At 40.6% G+C, this 20,119-nt stretch overlaps 1 protein-coding gene across 9 annotated transcripts in view; it reads right to left on the bottom strand.

Moving 5' to 3' along the window:
* PPP6R1 (protein phosphatase 6 regulatory subunit 1) overlaps positions 1-20,119 on the bottom strand; it is a 65,272-nt gene that overhangs the window by 21,159 nt on the left and 23,994 nt on the right. For 7 of the 9 annotated variants that reach the window (XM_058181150.1, XM_058181152.1, XM_058181144.1 and 4 more), the window contains exons 3-15: positions 15,143-15,163; positions 14,196-14,382; positions 12,750-12,887; positions 12,036-12,101; positions 11,725-11,837; positions 9,093-9,206; positions 8,425-8,590; positions 7,696-7,848; positions 3,878-4,021; positions 3,149-3,213; positions 2,550-2,665; positions 1,171-1,256; positions 461-550 (exon numbers count right to left, since the gene is read on the bottom strand). In XM_058181150.1, the coding sequence (XP_058037133.1) occupies positions 461-550; positions 1,171-1,256; positions 2,550-2,665; positions 3,149-3,213; positions 3,878-4,021; positions 7,696-7,848; positions 8,425-8,590; positions 9,093-9,206; positions 11,725-11,837; positions 12,036-12,101; positions 12,750-12,887; positions 14,196-14,382; positions 15,143-15,163 (1,459 nt within the window). The remainder of the gene's footprint in view (positions 1-460; positions 551-1,170; positions 1,257-2,549; positions 2,666-3,148; positions 3,214-3,877; positions 4,022-7,695; positions 7,849-8,424; positions 8,591-9,092; positions 9,207-11,724; positions 11,838-12,035; positions 12,102-12,749; positions 12,888-14,195; positions 14,383-15,142; positions 15,164-20,119) is intronic. The other 2 variants (XM_058181153.1, XM_058181146.1) reach the window with 1 other exon arrangement.

Raw genomic sequence — 20,119 nt, 5'->3', positions numbered from 1 at the left:
TTTCCAGAAACTTTCTGCTGGAACACATATTGCTGTCTCCAAGGTGGGCGCTGCTGCTTACGTAAGCATTCTACTTTCATAACACAGATGGAACATTCCTCTGAAAGAGGAGAGGCTATTTGTCAGAGGAACTAAGGATTCTGCATGGACACCAGCCAGAAAGGAACATACCAAAATATAGAATCTAGATCTAGAATCTTGATCTCTCAGGTTAAAGATAAGATGTTATTGATGTGTTGATTATTTACTTAATTACAGCATATGTCTGCACAGGAAAAGAAAGAGAGTGGACTGGGAAATAACTACAAGGATTTTTGGAGCAAGCAATACATTTTTAGGCACCTAGCCACAGAGCTAAAAATATTGCCCTTGGTTCTTAAATAAACAAGCACATGGCAGACAGGTGATCAGGGATATGGAATACAAATGCCTCCTGATAGGAATGGACAAGGCCACTTGCCTGTTGTAGAACAGCCTCCTGAGGGAAGCTGAACTCCTTGAGATCATTCTCATCATCATCGCTAGATGAGTGGAGATTGTGCATGTTAACCTGAAGAAGAAAAGAGTAATTAGTTACAGGGTTCTTTCTGAAAGACTAGTGAATATAAAGCAAAAATTATTTGCCCAGTTTTCAAGATATGCTCTAATTCTCTACATATTGAATTCTCAGCAGAGACCCAGATCCTCAGATTAGCTGAACAAGCTCCTCTTTTCTAAACAATGGTCCCGACCCCTGGTCAGCTGTGTCTTTGACTCTGGGTTCTAGCTTCTCAATCACCATGGGCTATTTTGAATGGGACAGTATGACAAAGATGCCAGGAACCCAGGGCTGGAGCTGTGATAGCTGCAGCTGACTTAAATTACTGATTCTCTGGCTACATAGGAATTATAATGCATTCTTAGAAATACGAATATGGAGTTCAGTTGTAAATTCCCAAAGATCACTAGCCAAGCTGAGCCATTTGGAGAAATCCACCTCTAAAATTTGTGACAGAATTAAAGTTTAGACATAAAGCATGCGGAATGTGAAATTACTAGGAAATGCTTCCCTCCATGAAGAGAAGATTAGATCTCTACCTCTGGTGGAATGATTTTCATAACTCTGCCAGGGATTTTATATAGAACCAAGTCTAGAACACAATAATAAGCATAAAACAAGGAAAAACTGACTAGATCCACAGTGTTCTTCTTATTGGTTTCTGATAAAGGTCCCGAGACAAATTTTTCCCATTGTTCTTGGTCTTCTTCAGGCATCTCTGAAAATCAGAAAATGTAAGTAACCTAAAGCTGGGGAATGGAAGGAGAAGGCAAATAAATAGATTGAAGAATGTGCTAGTCCAGAGCTCCCTAACCTTTGTGGACTGAGAGGTGGGAGGGGTAGGGGGGGAGGGCAGAAGAGGGGATAGTTCTACATGTATGGCCAGCAAGCAACACATACTCATTTCCATTTGTGTGAGCGACGAGCATGTGTGCCTGCTGCTCATACAAAATGGAGTGCACATCCACTCACGCATGCTGCTCGCACAATTGAGGATGTGCACGTGTGCTCACCTGCCACTTCCGTGGCCCGATTCCCAAAGGCTCATGGCTCAGTAGTGGGCCACAGTCTGGTTGGAGACTCCTGAGCTAGTCCATAGGATGCAATAGCACTGAGATGTCAGAAGAAATAGCATCCCATATTAACTAGGAGCCAGACAGCCTCAAAGAAATTAGTATTCTTTTTCAATGAGGCAACCTTTTCCTTGTTTAAGGAACACAGCCAGGGAGGTCCTTTCATAAAATCATGACATATTTTAACCTTGATTTATTGACAAAATCTTTGTGCCTTAGTTCATGCAGAATATTAAGACAAAAACAAAAAGCTATCTTAGTGTGAAGCCAGTCACCTGTGGTTAACAGGTATTTTGGTTACATAGTGTAAGATGGGATTTTTTTGAATAACAAGAAGTATAGATCTGTATTTAGGTACTAACTCTAGCTACAGTCAGTAAACAATTGTGCAGCAATTTTCAAGTTCATAGCAAATGGAAGTATGAAAAATAACTATTAATCAAACCCACTATTGGGGGATTCTGGAGTTGTAGTCCTTCCTATAAAGTTGAGGAAATTCATTTGGGTTAATTGATACATTTCTCCCTTCTAAATTTTTTTGTCAAAACCTCTTTCTCAGTCCCCAACAAGACTATAAGCAATTTTCCCAACTTCAAAATTACACATATATAAACACACAGAACATTTGCAAAATTATATGCATTCAGTAATTTAATCTATCCTTTCAAGATGTAAAACAACAGAATATTAACCATATTTTGCCCTATTACTGTCTCCACATCATCTGAAGACATCCTCTCTTAGCAATAGATCTTATTTCCATCCAGACACACCTCAAAACTTTAACAGGAACCCATATTTTTCCCCTCCTAAAAGTCAGGAACTGAACTCCTCTAAAGTTTCCAAAAGCAGCTAATTTCAGCAGCTAAAAAAGGTACTTTAGCTAATCCTGAACAAGAAACATAATCTTCACTCCCTGAAGCTGCCCCTTGCATTACCTTTTAAGAGCTGCTTGATGAGATTTGAGTGAGGCCACTTCTCAGAACCTTGAGCTAAGGCATTGGCAATCCGGGTGAGGTGCCCCATGTAGCCCTTGCGTCTTCTCCCATCCAATCTGTAGGAGAAGACAGAGGGAATGGAGGCGGGTGGTTGCTGTGGGTATGACTTGCATAGGTTGAAAAAAGAAATAAGCAAATGACAAGAGGAAAGGAGACTTTAGTGCTTCTATGGAGCTCATGAGTTGAAGCTTTTCCGATTGGTCTGCATGCAGGGAAGAGAAAAGGACTTTGAGATAATACTTCAATGCCCAGCAACTCCAGCCAACAGGGCCAATTTGAAAGATGCTGGAATATACAGTTCAGTTCTATCTGGAGAATAACAAATGAAACTGTTTTGTGAAGAAAGAAAAGAAGCCAGTAAATACCTCTATGAAAACCATGGGTAGAAGAGACTAAGCAACAGGGGCCTGAAGCATGAGGGAAGGAGTAAAGAAGGATCAAGATATGAAAGAAGTCCTTGGGACTCTTTCTGAAGGAAGAGGAGGGAGAGAGGAGAAATATCTAACCAGAACGCTTATACTTTCACCGTAACTACTTACTGAGACTGCTCATTCTCCTCCCAGGCAGATAAAATTCTTTGGATTAAGCGACATTTCTGCAGCAACTACGAGGAGAAAATACGAGACAATTGATACAATACCTGCTAATTACAGGGACACCATTGCTCACACTAGAAGGGTTTTATACGGCTATTTTAAAAAGTTTCTCGTGCTCATCAGTTGAACGCAAAAGCTGAGAGTGGTGGTGGTGGTTTCTGCCCAAAGACAAAAAGGAAGACTCTTGAGAACAGTTGTTAACCACTTCCTTAGATACTTCTTCCAGCTTAATAAGACAGACATTCACTTCTCCAGTAGAAGAGAATATTTGTAGCTCAGATCTGAACTGTGGTATCCTTGGTGCTGTCTGAACTTGGTTGTTTTCTTGCAGATGTTTCATTACCCAACTAGGTAACATCATCAGTGCTAGAAGGGAGTGAGGTTTGCATCACTGATGAAATCACCTAGTTGGGTAATGAAACGTCTGCAAGAAAACAACCCAGCTCAGACAGCACCAAGGACACCACAACCGCCCCCTCCTCTTGTTATTATTTCAAAGTTGTTTCACCCCTTTATACTTACCATATATGGTTCCTTTCAGTGTCCATGAAATAATCCTAACCTTTAATTTATCTTGTTTCAATTTCCAAACATCAGAATTCAGGACCAAAGCACGGTACTGCTTCCCTCATCGATGATAAATTGAAACCATAGACAACCCACATAACTTACATGTTGGATGACTGGACTCTCTGGGTGGGGCTCCGAGTGGTTCTCTATTGTTTCATCTCCAACAAGGGGGCTGAAAATGTTGCTAAGGCAGGCCTCTATTTGGGCGTGCAAGAAGTTGTTGTAGGTGTACTTGAAGTAGAGATCCTGATGGTGAGAGGCAAAAGGACAGAATAGCAGGTCTTTATTTATGCTTTTCAACCAATGCCCCCAATTATCATAGCATCAGTTATTCCCTCAGACATGGTATAGCATGGATCACTGGCAATAGGTGTCATGTGTTCAGTGGTTTGTATTTTTATTTAGCCGTGATGCAGTTTTAAATCATCTTGTAAAATGGGTACGCAATATGGATGCCCTACCTCCTGCCCCATCAACAAAGAAACAGCGGGGAAGGGCAGCAGCCAGGCTGCTGTTATAGTACCATTGGGGGGCATAGAGCTGTCTTATCTGCCTTGTAGCTCTGTCACGTGTCTCACCATGTTCTGCAGGCAAACTCGTTGTAGAGTAAAAAAACCTCGCAAGTTCAATCAAACTTCTTAAACTCGTAAGAAGTTTGGTCTACCCTACAAGACGTTTGCCTGCAGACAATGGCGAGACACACAATAGAGCTGCAAGGGAGGTAAGACGCGTGTCTCCTGTCTCCCCAACCCCACCCCTTCCCACCTGCCACCCCCAAATTGCATCCCAATTTGGGCAGGGGCAGGAAGCCCTGCCATGCCCGGCGAGAGGGGGAGAAGAGACGGCAAGAGGAGCGAGCCCTGTCTCGCTCCATGCATCTCGCTTCTCCCCCACCCCACTTGCCACCGCCTCGATAAAGAGCTGGGTGCTGTGGAAAAGGGAGCCGGACAGGGGTGGGCTCTGGGCATCTGGGGCTGCCGGGAGTCGCCCAGTGGAGAGGCGAGAGACTGCAAGTGATCGCTTCCCCTTTGCCTTCTTTCCCAAAAGTGCTGGCCATGCTCATTCCATCACTAGGGCTATATTTATGCCCACCCCAAAAATCAGGCTTGGCCTTATTTTCAGGACATGTCCTATTTTCAGGGAAACACGGTATATATCTTCTGTCATTTCTTTTTCTTTTCTGAATATTTTTATTATTATTTTTTAAATTTTTAATGTTATGGCTGTCCAGATTTGTTTGGTAACCATATAAATTGAATTACATTAATAATTTTGATATGTCAATATATATGAGGAGATATTACAGGTAGCCCTCAGTTACTGACTGCAATTGGGATTGGCAATTCCATTGCTAAGCAGTGTGTTCATTAAGTGTAATGTCACATGACCGCACTGATTTATGTCAGTTCCAGCTGTGGTCATTAAGAGAATCACCATGGGTCATTAAGTGTGACATCATTTTACCTCAAACTTGCTACTTCGGGTTAGCTTCCCCATTGACTTTTCTTGTTAGAAACCGGCTATGAGTCACAAATGGAGACCACATGACTGTGGGATGCTGTAACCATCCAAAACGTGTGCCAGTTGCCAAGCCCCTTAAATCATGATCACATGATTATGACATGCTGCAATAGTTGCAACTTTGAGGATCAGCTGTCTCATTTTTCATTGCTGTTGTAACTGTTGTGGCCCACCAGAGGCCAGCAGAGCTGGCAGCAGATTCGGACAATGAGGAAGTTGGGGAGGAACTTGGGCCAGTCCTGGAATCTTGGGAAGGCTCGGACAATGGCTCTGAGTTGGAAGCAGAGCAGGGGCCAAGGCCATCTGGTACTTCTTTACTGCCTCTGGAGTCTCCGGAGGCTGACATCAGCGAGGCAGAAGAACAGTGTGAGCCTATTCCCAGTGTGTGCATGTGCAGAGGTGCCAGGAGACAGGAACAATTAAGGAAATAGGGTTGACTTGGGAGTAAGGCTTGGAGATGATTGGCCCCTCCCATAAGACCTAAAAGAGAAGCGAACAGGATGTGAGCTCTTGTAGGAAGCAATTAGTTCATCTGGCCGATTCAAGATTTGAAAATTCTGTTTGTGACTCTGTTTGGCCCTGCCTTGTGTCTGGAAATTAGCTCTTTGGCAGCATTCCACGTGAGATAGGTGGGTGTTGATAACCTTCCTCTGAAAGACTGTTTATCAAGCCTTGCTGACTGTAAATGAAAGTAATTTACAGCCATATGAATTAAAGACAGGACTAAGTTTGTGCTGTTTAATTTCTAAGGAAGCCTGGGGAGTTTGGGAGTGGGAGGCACCGTTTATCGGTGGTTCTCCTCCTATCTCTCTGACCGGTCGCAGACGGTGTTGGCAGGGGGGCAGAGATCGACCTCACTTGTGGGGTGCCGCAGGGGTCGATTCTCTCGCCTCTCCTGTTCAACATCTATATGAAGCCGTTGGGGGAGATCATCAGTGGTTTTGGGGTGAGGTACCAACTGTACGCTGATGATACGCAGCTGTATTTTTTCACCCCAGGCCACCCCAACAAAGCTATCGAGGTACTGTCCCGGTGTCTGGAAGCCGTACGGGTCTGGATGGGGAGAAACAGGCTCAAGCTCAATCCCTCCAAGACGGAGTGGCTGTGGATGCCGGCACCCCGGTACAGTCAGCTGCAGCTGTGGCTGACTGTTGGGAGCGAGTCACTGGCCCCGATGGAAAGGGTGCACAACTTGGGCGTTCTCCTGGATGGGTGGTTGTCTTTTGAAGATCACCTGACGACAGGAGAGCTTTTTATCAGGTCCGCCTGATTCGCCAGTTGCGCCCCTTCCTTGACCGGGATGCCCTATGCACGGTCACTCATGCTCTTGTTACCTCTCGCTTGGATTACTGCAATGCTCTCTACATGGGGCTCCCCTTGAAGAGCACCCGGAGGCTCCAGTTGGTACAGAATGCAGTTGCATGGGTGACACCACTCCTGCGCAGGCTGCACTGGCTACCTGTGGTCTTTCGGGTGCACTTCAAGGTGCTGTTTACTACCTTTAAAGCACTCCATGGCTTAGGACCGGGTTACTTACGGGACCGGCTACTGCTACCGATTGCCTCTCACTGACCTGTGCGCTCTCACAGAGAGGGACTCCTCAGGGTGCCGTCCACCAAACAATGTCGACTGGCGGCCCCCAGGGGAAGGGCCTTCTCTGTGGGGGCTCCCACCCTCTGGAATGAACTTCCCCCAGGACTTCGCCAACTTCCGGACCTTTGAACCTTTCGCCGCGAGCTGAAGACATATTTATTCATCCGCGCAGGACTGGCATAGGATTTTAGATTTTATCTGGTTTTAATTTTAGAATAGAATAGAATAGAATAGAATAGAATAGAATAGAATAGAATAGAATTTTTATTGGCCAAGTGTGATTGGACACACAAGGAATTTGTCTTGGTGCATATGCTCTCAGTGTACATAAAGTAGTGGGTTTTATTGTTTTAAAGATATTTTAATCTTGGCCAAATTGAATAAGTATTTTAAATATTATTTTATTCTGTATTTATTTTGTTGTTCTGTTTTTATCTGGCTGTAAACCACCCTGAGTCCTTCGGGAGAAGGGCGGTATAAAAATTTGATTAAATAAATAAAATAAATAAATAAATAGGTCAGAACAGTAATTTTGAAGAGTTGTTGAATGAATGGTCAGTACTGGGATTGATTCTGAGCTGGGTCACTTTTCTATATGTGTCCCACAAATGTCTCTCACAAGCCAAGCATGGCCCTTGAGCTACAAAATGTTACACAGCCTTGCCTTTTGCCTCCTGCTCACAAAGGAAAAGTGCAGCAAACTACTTATAGATTTTACTGCGCTGCAGCTTTTAACAGGCAGCCAAATGGTTCACCCACCAATCAGACAGAAATCCCAGCAAACAAGAGGCAGTATTGATACTTACCAACATAGTGTCAAGGGCCCCAAGTTCAATGATCTCATCCCGCAGTGCTGTGTTGTTTGTACCCAATGAGCTGGCCAGCAGCTTCACCACATGCAGACGAGTGTTTCCCAAAGGAGGGTCCAAGACCCCCCAGGTAGTCTGCAGGGCTTCTTTCTGTTAGAGGAAAAGTACATTTAAAAAAAAAATATTCCAAAGCTTGAGAGGGTGAGGCCAAAATTTTTCTCTTGGAGAAATAGGCAGAGGCATTTAAGAGGTAAAATAGAAGGCCTTGCACAATTTTAAACATTGCTCCACCACCTTTAAAGAATTCCAGCTCCACTGCTATGGTATCTTCCAACATTTCTTCCTATTTCCAAACTAATAATTCTTCCCTAAGAATATACATAGAATTATTTTTTAAAAAGATACAAAATTCATTTCCAGCATTTTTCATTGCTTGGCCATACATTCTTTCATATGGTAAGTTCAGCAAGCGCCTAACCTACTCATTACTAATTCCTAAGCAGCTATTCTCAAATGTCTTGATAAAGCTAAACTCCCCAACCCTTGGACTGTGTAGACCTTTTCTATGACAACACATTGTAGTTCCATGAGGGAGACAGGGGAATCCTTCTATAGCCAACATTCTGGGACACTTAAAATGCCATTGGCACTGCTACTTCCTTCCCTGCTGTTTCAATTGTACTCTAACCTTGCCTGTACATATCTGTGTGCATGACTCCTACTAACCTTTGGTGGATCGAGGAGCAGCCGGTGAAGCTCCCTGAGACGCTGTTTGATGGCATGCAGAGTGCCCAAACTGGCCTGGCTGGAAGCCACTTCACAGTTGGGAGCAGTGATCTCCATCTGCCCCTCCATATTGCAATAAAAGCCCCCTATGCCACCCAACTCGCTCCTGCAAGGAAGATCAAAGGATGCACACATTACAGTGATACACCCTGACTGTCCACCTTTCTTGCTAAGGAAATGTAAACTCTTTGATGCAAATCAAATGTATCAAGGGAACTATTCTGCACTCCTGTTCAAGAATCACTTTGAAGGAAAAACACTGGAACAGCCAAAGCCCTAACTTATGTGGTGGGAGTTATGAACAAGAAACTGCGCAGCAGAGAAACAAAAAGATCAGCAACAGTTTCTAAAATCATGGTTGTTTGCAGATCCCTATTCCAGTTACTATAGCTTTCACAAAGTATTGTCTGAGGATTTCTGTTGATAGGAATCACCAGATATTAATAATTTTTAAAATGAAAAACATCACCATTAGGATATAACATTGCTACCAACTATATAAATTTGTTGAGGAATATTTCATATAATTCTGCTAAGAGTTTTGGCTCTATATTACTCCTCTAAATGTAACAAATGTTTTGTTTTCACAGCACTCATTTACTACACACCTGGGTCTTCGTGGTTCCAGCAGTGTCAGCAAGACCTGGATCCCATTGACTATGACAGATTCGCTCTGTTCTCCATCCAGCATATTGCTTAGCAGCTGCTCAATTGTCTCCTGTCTGCATGCATGGGAATGGAAATTGTTTTGACTAAACTCTCCCATGATCTTAGACTTGGCTATTCTATTTTTCATCTTTGCATATGCCACAATGATTTAGGTATACCACATAAAAAGAGGGAGAATAAAAAAGCAACAAAAATGTGATAATTTTTTTTTTACTTAGGAATTGAACAAAATAAAGGAAGCTCAAGAGAGAGAATATTTTACTACTAGCCATGTGGTAATCCTTAGTCTTGACTCTGAACTATGTAGCAACATCAACTTTCTCTCTTAAGGTGAGGATCCTAAACCCTTCTGAGCTCCAAGATTCTGAAACAATATTCTGTGCAGATGCTTTATACTTGAGCATAATTCTGAGCAAAAGAAACCACTAATGGAAAAAGGGCCCAATGATCCTGTCAAATGATATTCCTAGTAACTGATGTTCATCTCTCCTCCCCTGTGCTCCCCCTCCCAGTATACTCAAAAGGCTAAGAAACCAGAAGCTTGCATTCCTGCCCTATAATTAAAGCTCTGTTGTGTCTTGCCACCAATCTGACATTTTTAAATATAGGTGAATGAATCTAATTAACTCAACGTAATTTGTGAAAATTAGCTACTTTAAATCTAGCTTTTGTCTTGGCCTGGCCCATTTCTACAGCCTGGTCTTATTCCCTCTTTGGATTGTGGTCAGTAAAAAGCCACACATGACCTTCAACTCGAAAAAGGCTGTGCAGTCCAGCTGGGGGGTGGTGGTGGTGGTAATTTCAGAACACTACTTTTTCACTAAGAAATATGAAGCAAATAATTTTTGGGGGGAGGGGTCATTCAGCTTTACAAGCCCTCCATAACTGCAGAATGACTGTGAAAGTTTAATTTCAAGCTTTAATGGGCTGGGTGAAGTTTCTTCAAGTAACTTCTCAGTGTATTATGTGACAAAATTGCTATGTCGTAATTATGCAAACACCTTCATGATGAAGATTGAACTAACACCATCCTCTTCTTTTTGCCCCCGAAACAATTACAAAATCCATTTCCCTAGCATTAACTATTTTTAAACCTACAGTAATCTTTAAATTTGTTACATCTGATTATTTCAGGTGATTTTGACTATTTCTGCCTTTTGTTAACATTTGATATTATTCTATATAGCTTGCCTTATTATCTCAGAAAGTGAGGAGTGTTTTTAAATTATGTTAAAGAAACCAAGAACCTTAAGGAGAGATCTTGAATAATATTAACAGCCAAACATGGAATCCAACTGCAGGGATACGTCAGTCTAAGCAAGGGTCCCCTACTCCTGGTCCATGGACTAACATGGATCCATAGCATGCCAGAACCAAGTAAAGCCCCATCTGCAGATGCAGGCAGAGCAAAAAACCATGCCTCCTGCAGTCTGTGGAAAAACCTCTCTTCACAGAACCAGTCCTTGGTACCCAAAAAGTTGGGGCCTAAGACCAAGATATGTTATATTTCAATACCAATAGAGGCATTTTTACAACAAGAGAGAGACATAGCATGCAGAGTCAAAAAACAAAGCTGGGAGCTTTTCCTTAAGGAAAGTTACTGGCTGAGTAAAACATCACCACTCAGTTTTCATTTGACAAATACAATAGTATTGTACTTTATGAGTTAGTTCAAAGCCTGAATATATAACATATGGTTTTTTTTAAAGTCTGGTATATAATTCCCAGAATCCTTCTGCAGTTGCTAATAAGCGAGAAGTGTTAATGTGACAGACGGGAGAAGATATTAAATGCAGGGGAAGTAATCATATTAACTATATTTAATGGACTATATTAAATCAAATTTAGTTAGGTAAACTCTGTTCACTTTTGTGATTGCAGTCCTGGCAACCCAATGAAAGATAAAGCTGATTACTCAGTCCCGGGATAGCCTTGTTTCCTCTTTCGCTTATAATTGAAACTGGACATCCTGTGTCCTGTTGGGTAATCATTTCAGAAATATTTCCTTACCTAAACAGAGAAACAGAATTACCAAGGATGGGAAAAACAGAAGTGGGAGCAGAAGCAAGTTCTGACTTCCTGCTGGCTCCTCCAGGAGTTTCAAGTTTCCAGGGAGCACAGGAAATCTTCCCTTCCCCTCCCATTAGGTAGGTAAGTGACTGCTGCTGGGTGGGGGAAGGGATTGTGAGATTGGCTGGGAAACTGACACCAAAATGTTAAAAATGGAGATCATATGACCTCAGTAGCAGCACAGCAGTACTGAAACAGCCAAAACTTTCCCAAATTACATTCCCTTGAGTGTCAGGGGTCCAGGATTTTGGACATACTCTTTACATTAGCCCATTTGAGATATCCTGGTTCAAAAGCTGTTGTCACTTTAATTTCACTCAATTAAAGGTCACAACAAGAGGTTTAGTAGTATAGAGATAGCAGTCATATTAAAAATGAGGTGAATTTTGATAAACAGGCATTTCTTCTTTCAAATTCATTGCAGCGTTAGAGTGACACTTATTTCTAACCTAAGGGCAATGGTGCCTCTTTTGTTCCCTGCTGCCGGTGCTTAGCACTCACTTCTCAAGCGTGGCCAGTAACTGGTCCGGCTCAGGACTATCCTGGATTTGGATCATCTGTTCACGGCTCAGCCGGATAATGTCACACAAAGACTGTGAAGCATTGGAATGTTGCTGGGAAGAGGGAGCAAGAAAAAAGAAGCTTCATAAAGATCTGAAACAGCTCCTCAATATACCAGAACTACAATGAAGCAACTGCTTGTTTCAGTTTTCATCTATTATCAGCCAGTAGAAAACAATTCAGTGACACAATAAACACTGCACACAATTTATATACAAACATGTATTTCTATGGTTGTAATTGCTACTTACATTGTCATCTTTTGAAGGGTGAATCATCCCAATGAGCCTCTGCACAATTTTCTCCTCATTAAGCCACTTTGGGTGATGAAAAGAAAAGAATGGTAAGATTAAAGAAAGATGTCTCAGTTCTACCCCACTTATACATTGAAATGTATTCAGGGACAAATGCAATTCCAATGATACTTTACCCTTTCCCCAAAAGTCTATCACTGAGCTATGTTTACTGGTGTAACAATAAAAAAAACTCATAATAAAATTTGAGCAGTGAAAAGGGTCAAAAGAAATGGAATATACAAGTAAAAAATAATTATCAAACTATCAGAAGATTCAAGTGGTGGTTATTCTAGATAAATAGGTTAAAAAATATTCACTGACTTTAAAGCTTTTATCCCTAATCCTTGATGGGCAGGAAATGGTTCTTTCTTGGCAAAGATGCAACAGAACACTGTGATACCTATATTAATCCTTTTAATCCATTTAAGTCTTTTAAATGGCTATTGCTCGTAAGAAAGAAAAATAGGGCATAACAGAGTTATAATATGGTTTGGACTGACTAACACACCAGATCTTTTACTTAATTATTTACCTCGACAGAAAAAGGAAATACCACAATTTCATAACTGGTTATCACATTTCTAGACAAAAATAACAAAGGCAATATATGTTTGTTCTTCCAAGGAAGCAAAGAGAAGTAGTCAAGAATGCCTACAGCTGGATCCTCACATTGAATACATCTTGCCTGAGCTGTGACTGCTCCACACAAGTTAGGAGTCGCAGCAGGAGGTCCATGATGGCTGAGGTACCAATGTGATGTAGCAGCAGGTTGACAAAGTCATCCTTCTTACGCAAGAAGGCAACTATCTGTAAAAAACCAAACAAATTAGGATTGAGAAAAAGGGGGAAAAAGCCACTCTGGAAAGAAATGGTCCTACAAATTTCTATCTTCAATATGGGAACGGAATAGTCAATTCCCCCATCAGGGAAAGAAAATATGCATTACATACAGTCGAGTCTTTAGCTGATTTGTTAAGAATCCTGCACAGGAACGAGCCATACTGTATATCAGCCTAATCATGAAGTCCACATTTTTGCAATCCTTGAGCAGTATAATGTTTAGACCATATAACTGTGATTAGGTATCCCCAGGTTCAAATTCCTACTCAGCCATGAAGTTCAAATGAGTCATTGCTGTTTAACTTAGCATAAAGAAATGTTATAAAGATAAACCTGATATACTTCCTTAAGGGATGGGCAGGATATAACAAATATCATAGCAGCAAGATTACAAAGAATCTCCATTTTGAAACATTACCTTATTTTACAAGTTAGCCAATCATATGCTTTAAGAAACTTGGTCATTTGATAATAATCCAGTAATTATTAATAAAAATATTTATTACTAAAACATATATTATTTTTATATGTTAATTAATGTTTTAAGATGTTATCTTTTCATATAGGAGCTATATTTCCACTACTGAAGATCCACTAAATAATTGGCTCAATAAATTCATGACAAGCTATACTGTAGGTCTTCTACAAGTTATTTTCAAAGCTCTCTGTGACACCGTGAGCCACGATGGTGCAGTGGTTAGAGTGCAGTAGTGCAGACTACTCCTGCTGACTGCTTACAATTTGGCAGTTCAAATCTCACTAGGCTCAAGGTTGACTCAGCCTTCCATCCTTCTGAGGTGCGTAAAATGAGCACCCAGATTGTTGGGGCTAATATGCTGACTCTGTAAACTGCTTAGAGAGGGCTGTAAAGCATTGTGAAGTGGTATATAAGTCTAAGTGCTATTGCTATTGCTATTGCTATTGCTATACCAGCTTGGCTAGGTAGCTGTCCCTAGTTGATCTTGAAAAGCTAATCCATTGTAACATGGTTAGTATTTGGTAGGAGAACACAAGAAAAACTCATCCAGCCCAAGAAGTTAAAAGTGTATCCTGGAAGAAGGCAAAAATAAACTGCTTCCATACTGTGTCAAGAAAGCTAGGTGAACACACCCATGAAGATATTACTTCAATGGAGTCTTTGCCTTTTGTGTGTATGAATGAACAAACTAGAAAGTCCCTTGAGAAAAATCATATGATTAGTGATGAAGAAAGGGAGTTATCAATTATGATTAAGCTGTATTTATTTAGTGGTCCAGAAGGCCTTTAAGACATTACCTGATCAGTCTTACGGTTGATAAGAATCCCCATAACCTTGCTGAAGAAGCTGGCCAACAGAGGGTTGAGGATTCCACCAGTCTGAAGGAAGCCATAGAGACGTCGCAGGAGAGATTCATCCTCACCGAGTGCATCATTTATCTGTGTGACATCGGATGTCAAGATCTCACAAGAAACACTTGGATATCTAAAAAAAGGAAGGTTTTTAAAAGCAGATATAGACCAAACCCCTGGTGCACAAATATCTCTCCTAAGTTTGACTACTGATTGAAGTTGACGAAGATGAAGACAAATGATCTGCACAGTAAAATATTAACATAATCTATTCAGAAACTGATGTTCTGTGTTTCTAATTTACGTTCTTCTCTGAGGTAGACTCCATACTATCTTGGTATTTCCTTAATTTGTCCAGGTCATTGCAAATGTGTTAAAGAGTGGCAGTGGGATATTTCCAGAGCACTATATATTAATCAATTACCCAATACAAGTGTCACCACTGTTCTTTTAATTCCAATGATGGTTAATATAAAATTATAGTAAGAAACCACTTTGAAACCTTGAATAATAACCATGTGTGATAATAAATTAATAAAATCATACAATTATCATCTGTAATAATGATCATGTGCCAGTCATCTGCACATTGACAAAATTTCCATCTGTTAATTACAAAAGCTGTGCTGTTTGGATTTGCACATGCATTAATACTGATAGATTATAACATCCTAGGTTCTTCAGAAGAACTTGATACATATGAACGCCAACACCAACTAAAGAACTGGTACCTATGATTTCACATTGCTGCATAGATGAGAAAAATGATAAAATAAACTAAATTGTTCTGGGACTTAGAATTCAAACTGATAGGCGCCCACCATATAACATCCCAGACTTAACAACTATTGATAAGAAAGATAAAAAAGTCTGGATAAGGAAAATGGTAGTACCTGAAGACAGCAAAATAGAACCTGCAAATAGAAATAAAGTGACTGTTGCAAAAGAAAGCAATAGTAATAGGCACTTTGAGTGCAATTTCAAAATAACTGGAGCACCACTGTAACATTATTGACATTGACAAAATCACATCAGTCATTTACAAAAGGCAGCTTTACTCAGAAAAGCTTATGTCCTGCAACGATATATTTAACACCATCAAAAATCCACATCTGTCTCTCCCAAGTCCTTGGGATGGACTTGAAAAATAGATAAAAATGCCAAATCCAACCTGACCATCTGGCTGACTGTGTGATCAACAACAACAACAATAAAAAAATACCAAATAAATATACAGGAAGTCCTCAACTGATGGCCACAATGGAGCCCAAAACTTATGTTTCTAAGTGAGAAATTTGTTAAGTGAATTTTGCCCCATTTTGCAAACTTTCTTGCCACAGTTGTAAGTGAATCACTGCAGTTGTTAAGTTAGTAATACAGTTGTTAAGTGAACCTTGTTTCCCATTGATTTTGCTTGTCAGGTCACAAAAGCGGATTACATGACTTCAGGACACCGCATCTGTCATAAATGTGAGTCAGTTGCCAAGCATTCAAATTTTGATCACGTGACCATAGGGATGCTGGAAGATGGTTATAAGTGTGAAAAACAGTCATAAGTCACATTTTTCAGTGCCATTGTAACTTTACATGGTCACTAAATGAACTGTTGTAAGTCGAGCACAACCTGTAGAAATGAGACATGGCAAGGCAAAGTATCACATGGCCAGTACATTAAAAAAAAAACAGTAGGCAAAGCAAATAACAACCAGCTTAGCAATGGCTAAAAGCAGGAAAGTTAAAGAGACAAAGGGCCTAATTCTGGCTGCACAAGACCAAGCTTTAAGAAATGGTTTTGGGGTGCGGTGTCACCTGTACACTGATGATACACAGCTGTACATTTCCACCCCTAACCACCCCAACGAAGCCGTTGAAGTGATGTCCCGGTGTCTGGAGGCCGTGCGGGTCTGGATGGGGAAAAACAGGCTCCAACTCAACCCTTCCAAGACCGAGTGGCTGTGGATGCCGGCCTCTCTGACTGTAGGGGGTGAGTCATTGGCCCCCACAGAGAGGGTCCGCAATCTAGGCATCCTTCTGGATGCACAGCTGTCGTTAGAAGAGCATATGACGGCCGTTGCCAGAGGAGCTTTTTATCAGGTTCGCCTGATACGCCAGTTGCGTCCCTTCTTAGATCGGGATTCCCTATGCACAGTCATTCATGCCCTCATCACTTCCCGCCTGGACTACTGCAACGCTCTCTACATGGGGCTCCCCTTGAAGAGCACCCGGAGGCTCCAACTGGTTCAGAATGCGGCCACGCGGGTGATAGAGGGAGCAACTCGAGGCTCCCATATCACACCTCTCCTGCGCAGGCTGCACTGGCTTCTGGTGGTCTTCCGGGTGCAATTCAAGGTGTTGGTTACCACCTTTAAAGCGCTCCATGGCATAGGACCCGGTTATTTACAGGACCACCTGCTGCTACCGGTGGCCTCTCATTGACCAGTGCGCTCCCATAGGGAGGGTCTCCTCAGGGTGCCGTTGGCCAGACAATGTCGGCTGGCAACCCCCAGGGGGAGGGCCTTCACTGTGGGGCTCCAGTCCTCTGGAACGAGCTACCTCCAGGGATACGCCAACTCCCTGACCTCCGGACCTTCCGACGCGAGCTGAAGACATTTTTGTTCCATCGCGCAGGACTGGCCTAATAGTTTTTAATGGGGGTTTTTATTGGATTTTTATAGTTCTTAGCCAAATTTGAATTAGTCTTTTAAATTTGTTTTTAATTTTTGTATCTGTTGTTTTATCTGGCTGTAAACCACCCTGAGTCCTTTGGGAGAAGGGCGGTATAGAAATTAAAATAATAAATAAATAAAAATAAATAAATAAATGTACAGGTAGTCCTTGACCTACCACAGTTCATTTAATGACTGTGTGAGGTTTACAACAGCAAAAAAATGAAATTATTATCATTTTTCATGCACATAAATTGTTGCAGCATTCACATGGACATATGATCACAATTCAGATACTTGGCTACTGATTCATGTTTATGACCACTGCAGTATCCTGAGGGTCATGTGATCCCCTTTTATGACCTTCTGACAAGCAAAGTCAATGGGGAAGCCAGATTCACTTAACAATCATGTTACTAATTTAACAACTGCAGCGATTCACTTAACTGTGGCAAAAAAAGTTGTAAATAGGAACAAAATTCATTTAACAAATGTTTCACTTAGCAACAGAAATTTTGGGCTCAATTGTGGTCGTACATTGAGAGTTACCAAAGTCAGATTTGAGAAGACTGCAACAGGAAGCAAATGCCACCTCTACAAAGAAGCTGAAGAAACAGTGGACCAACCACCTGATTAGCTGCTGCAAGATCATACAGTCTGAGCAAAAACAACAATTTGGGACAAGTAGCAACAATGGTGCACTGGAATATTTGAAAGAAATACCATTTGTCTGCAAGAAAGAATTGGTGGGGATCATAAAATAGACAAAGTAGTAGAAAATGAAGAAACTAAACTGCTCTTGGGTTTTAGAATTCAAACAGATAAGTGCCTGCCACATAACATCCCAAACATAATAATTGTTGATAAATAAGACAAAAAAACCTGAATAGTGGACAAAGCAGTATCTAGAGAAAGCAGAAAAGAAGAGAAAGAATTAGAGAAAATAACGAAATACAAAATAGAAATGGAAAGACTGTGGCAAAAGAAAGCAAAAGTAGTACCCACAGTAATAGATTGTAATAATTGCCTTGAGTGGAATCCCAGAATGACTGGAACAGCACTTGAACACCATCAGCATTGACAAATCACCATCAGTCGATTGCAAAAGGCAGTGTTCCTTGGAACTGCCTACATCCTATGACTTTCATATTAAACCACAACGCCTGTCTATCTAAGGTCCTTGGGAAGAACTCAATAGGCGAACAGAAATATCAGATCCAGTCTAAACATCTGGCTGTGCAACCAATCATAATAATAATGGATGCCAAGGAGGCGTGGCCAGCATCGCAATGAGACGGTCACGAACAACAGGAGTTCTGGGGGAGCGCCAATATCCCCATCATTATGGGGGTCCGCAAAGGGCCATAGCTGCCTTGCAGGGACAGTGAAGAAAGAAGGAACCACTGGAGGAAACACCGGAGCGAACAGGGAAGTTGCAACTTCCGTGCAGCACCAGCCTTTTTAGCCTTCGACCCAGCGATGAGGACTGCAACCATTACAAGCTGCCAAAGTCGGGACGGCCACATAAGATTGTGCTGGAGAGTTGAAGTGGTGATTTGGACAAAATATTGAAGCCGGGTGAATGAACACCAACTCATGGAGAGGCACTTTAAAACTGATACCTGCAACCAGTTTTTAAAACCCTGGAACAGTGGCTAAATTGACAAGAACTGTTAACACAGTAGAATAAAAGAAACAGAAGCAGTACCCAAAGACCAGACAGAAATTTGACTTTTGAAATTGAAGCTCAGATCCCTCAAATAAAAAGGAAAAAATGGAACCCTTAATTAAAGCTGGAATTTGGATAATTCGGAAGCTTTTAATAATTGATTAAAGACTAAAAAAAGGAAAAAAGGAAAAAAAACTCCGAGGACTTAAAATTTGACTTTGGTGGAATATCTTGATCTCCTTTTTCCTCTATGGACTGGAATTAAATAAATTTTAAATTTAAATCTATGGATCTTAAATGGGACTAATTGGAAAAAACAAAAAATAAGATGAAACAAAATAAGGCGCAGCTCTAAGCAAAGGAAACAAAATGGATACTTTTGCTAATTGTGGATTGGAACTGTAAACTGTAAAGTGACACCTACAGGCAGAAGAGGAACAACAAGGTCTTTGGTCATTGTTGAAAACCTTTTATGGCTGTGATAAGACCAGTAAGAATTTTAAGGGAGGTTTCTGTCAACAAGCTGTTTGACCTTGACAAGAATAAGAGCTACAACTTCAAAGACTGATGTACAAAACAACTGAAATTAAGAGAAACACGCATAAGAGTTTTAAGCAGGGAATACAAGAAATAACTACAAGATTGCATGGGAAATAAGACTCAGAAAACTTAAGAGTTATTTAGAACTGACAGCGAATAAAGTACTTATGATGTTAAAATATAAACTTAAAGGATTACACAGAAGTTAATAGAGAGAAATAAAGAAGGGGGGAAGAGGCAAAAAGGAGAACTAATAGAAATATAAGATAAGCAAAGAAAGCATGGAATTTTAAAGGAAAACAAAAATGGAATTGAAATAGATTAAGATCCAAACTTTAAAGAGATGAAAATATATAAGCATGAGACTTTTTGAAACAAGAGAAATATTTGTTTCTTTTTACTTTTTTTACAAGATTAAGAATAATAACCTTAAATTTTTTATTGATAAGCAAAGAAATGACTTATATTGATGCTATGGAAATTGGCAGAATTGATAGAAATATAGGACAAGCAAAGAAAGCAAGGAATTTTAAAGAAAATAAAAAGGGAATTAATATAGATTAAGATTGAAACAATAAAGAGCCATTACTGGATAAAATACGAGAATCAAAGGAGACAGAGGGAATTAAAGTTAGACAATATGAATATAAACTCAGAGCTTTTGCAGATGATTTGATGATTACTTTAACAAATCCTATAAATTCAAGTGTTTCTCTGTTGGAAATAATTGATTGATATGGAAAGGTTTCGGGGTTTAAGGTAAATCAGCATAAAACAAAAGTGATAATAAAAAATATGACAACAGAAAGAAAAATTAGAGGAAATAACAGGATTTGAAATTGTAAAAAACGTTAAATATTTAGGGGTTTATATTACATCATCAAATGTGAAATTGTACAAGAATAATTATGAGGTGTTACGGCAAAAAGTTCAGAAGGAGTTGATTGTTTGGAAAAAATTGCAATTATCGTTGCTGGGGAGAATAGCTGCTATCA

The sequence above is a fragment of the Ahaetulla prasina genome, chromosome 4 (assembly GCF_028640845.1).
Source record: "Ahaetulla prasina isolate Xishuangbanna chromosome 4, ASM2864084v1, whole genome shotgun sequence".
Classification (NCBI taxonomy): Eukaryota; Metazoa; Chordata; class Lepidosauria; order Squamata; family Colubridae; genus Ahaetulla; species Ahaetulla prasina.
This window is presented reverse-complemented; position numbering and strand designations above follow the sequence as displayed.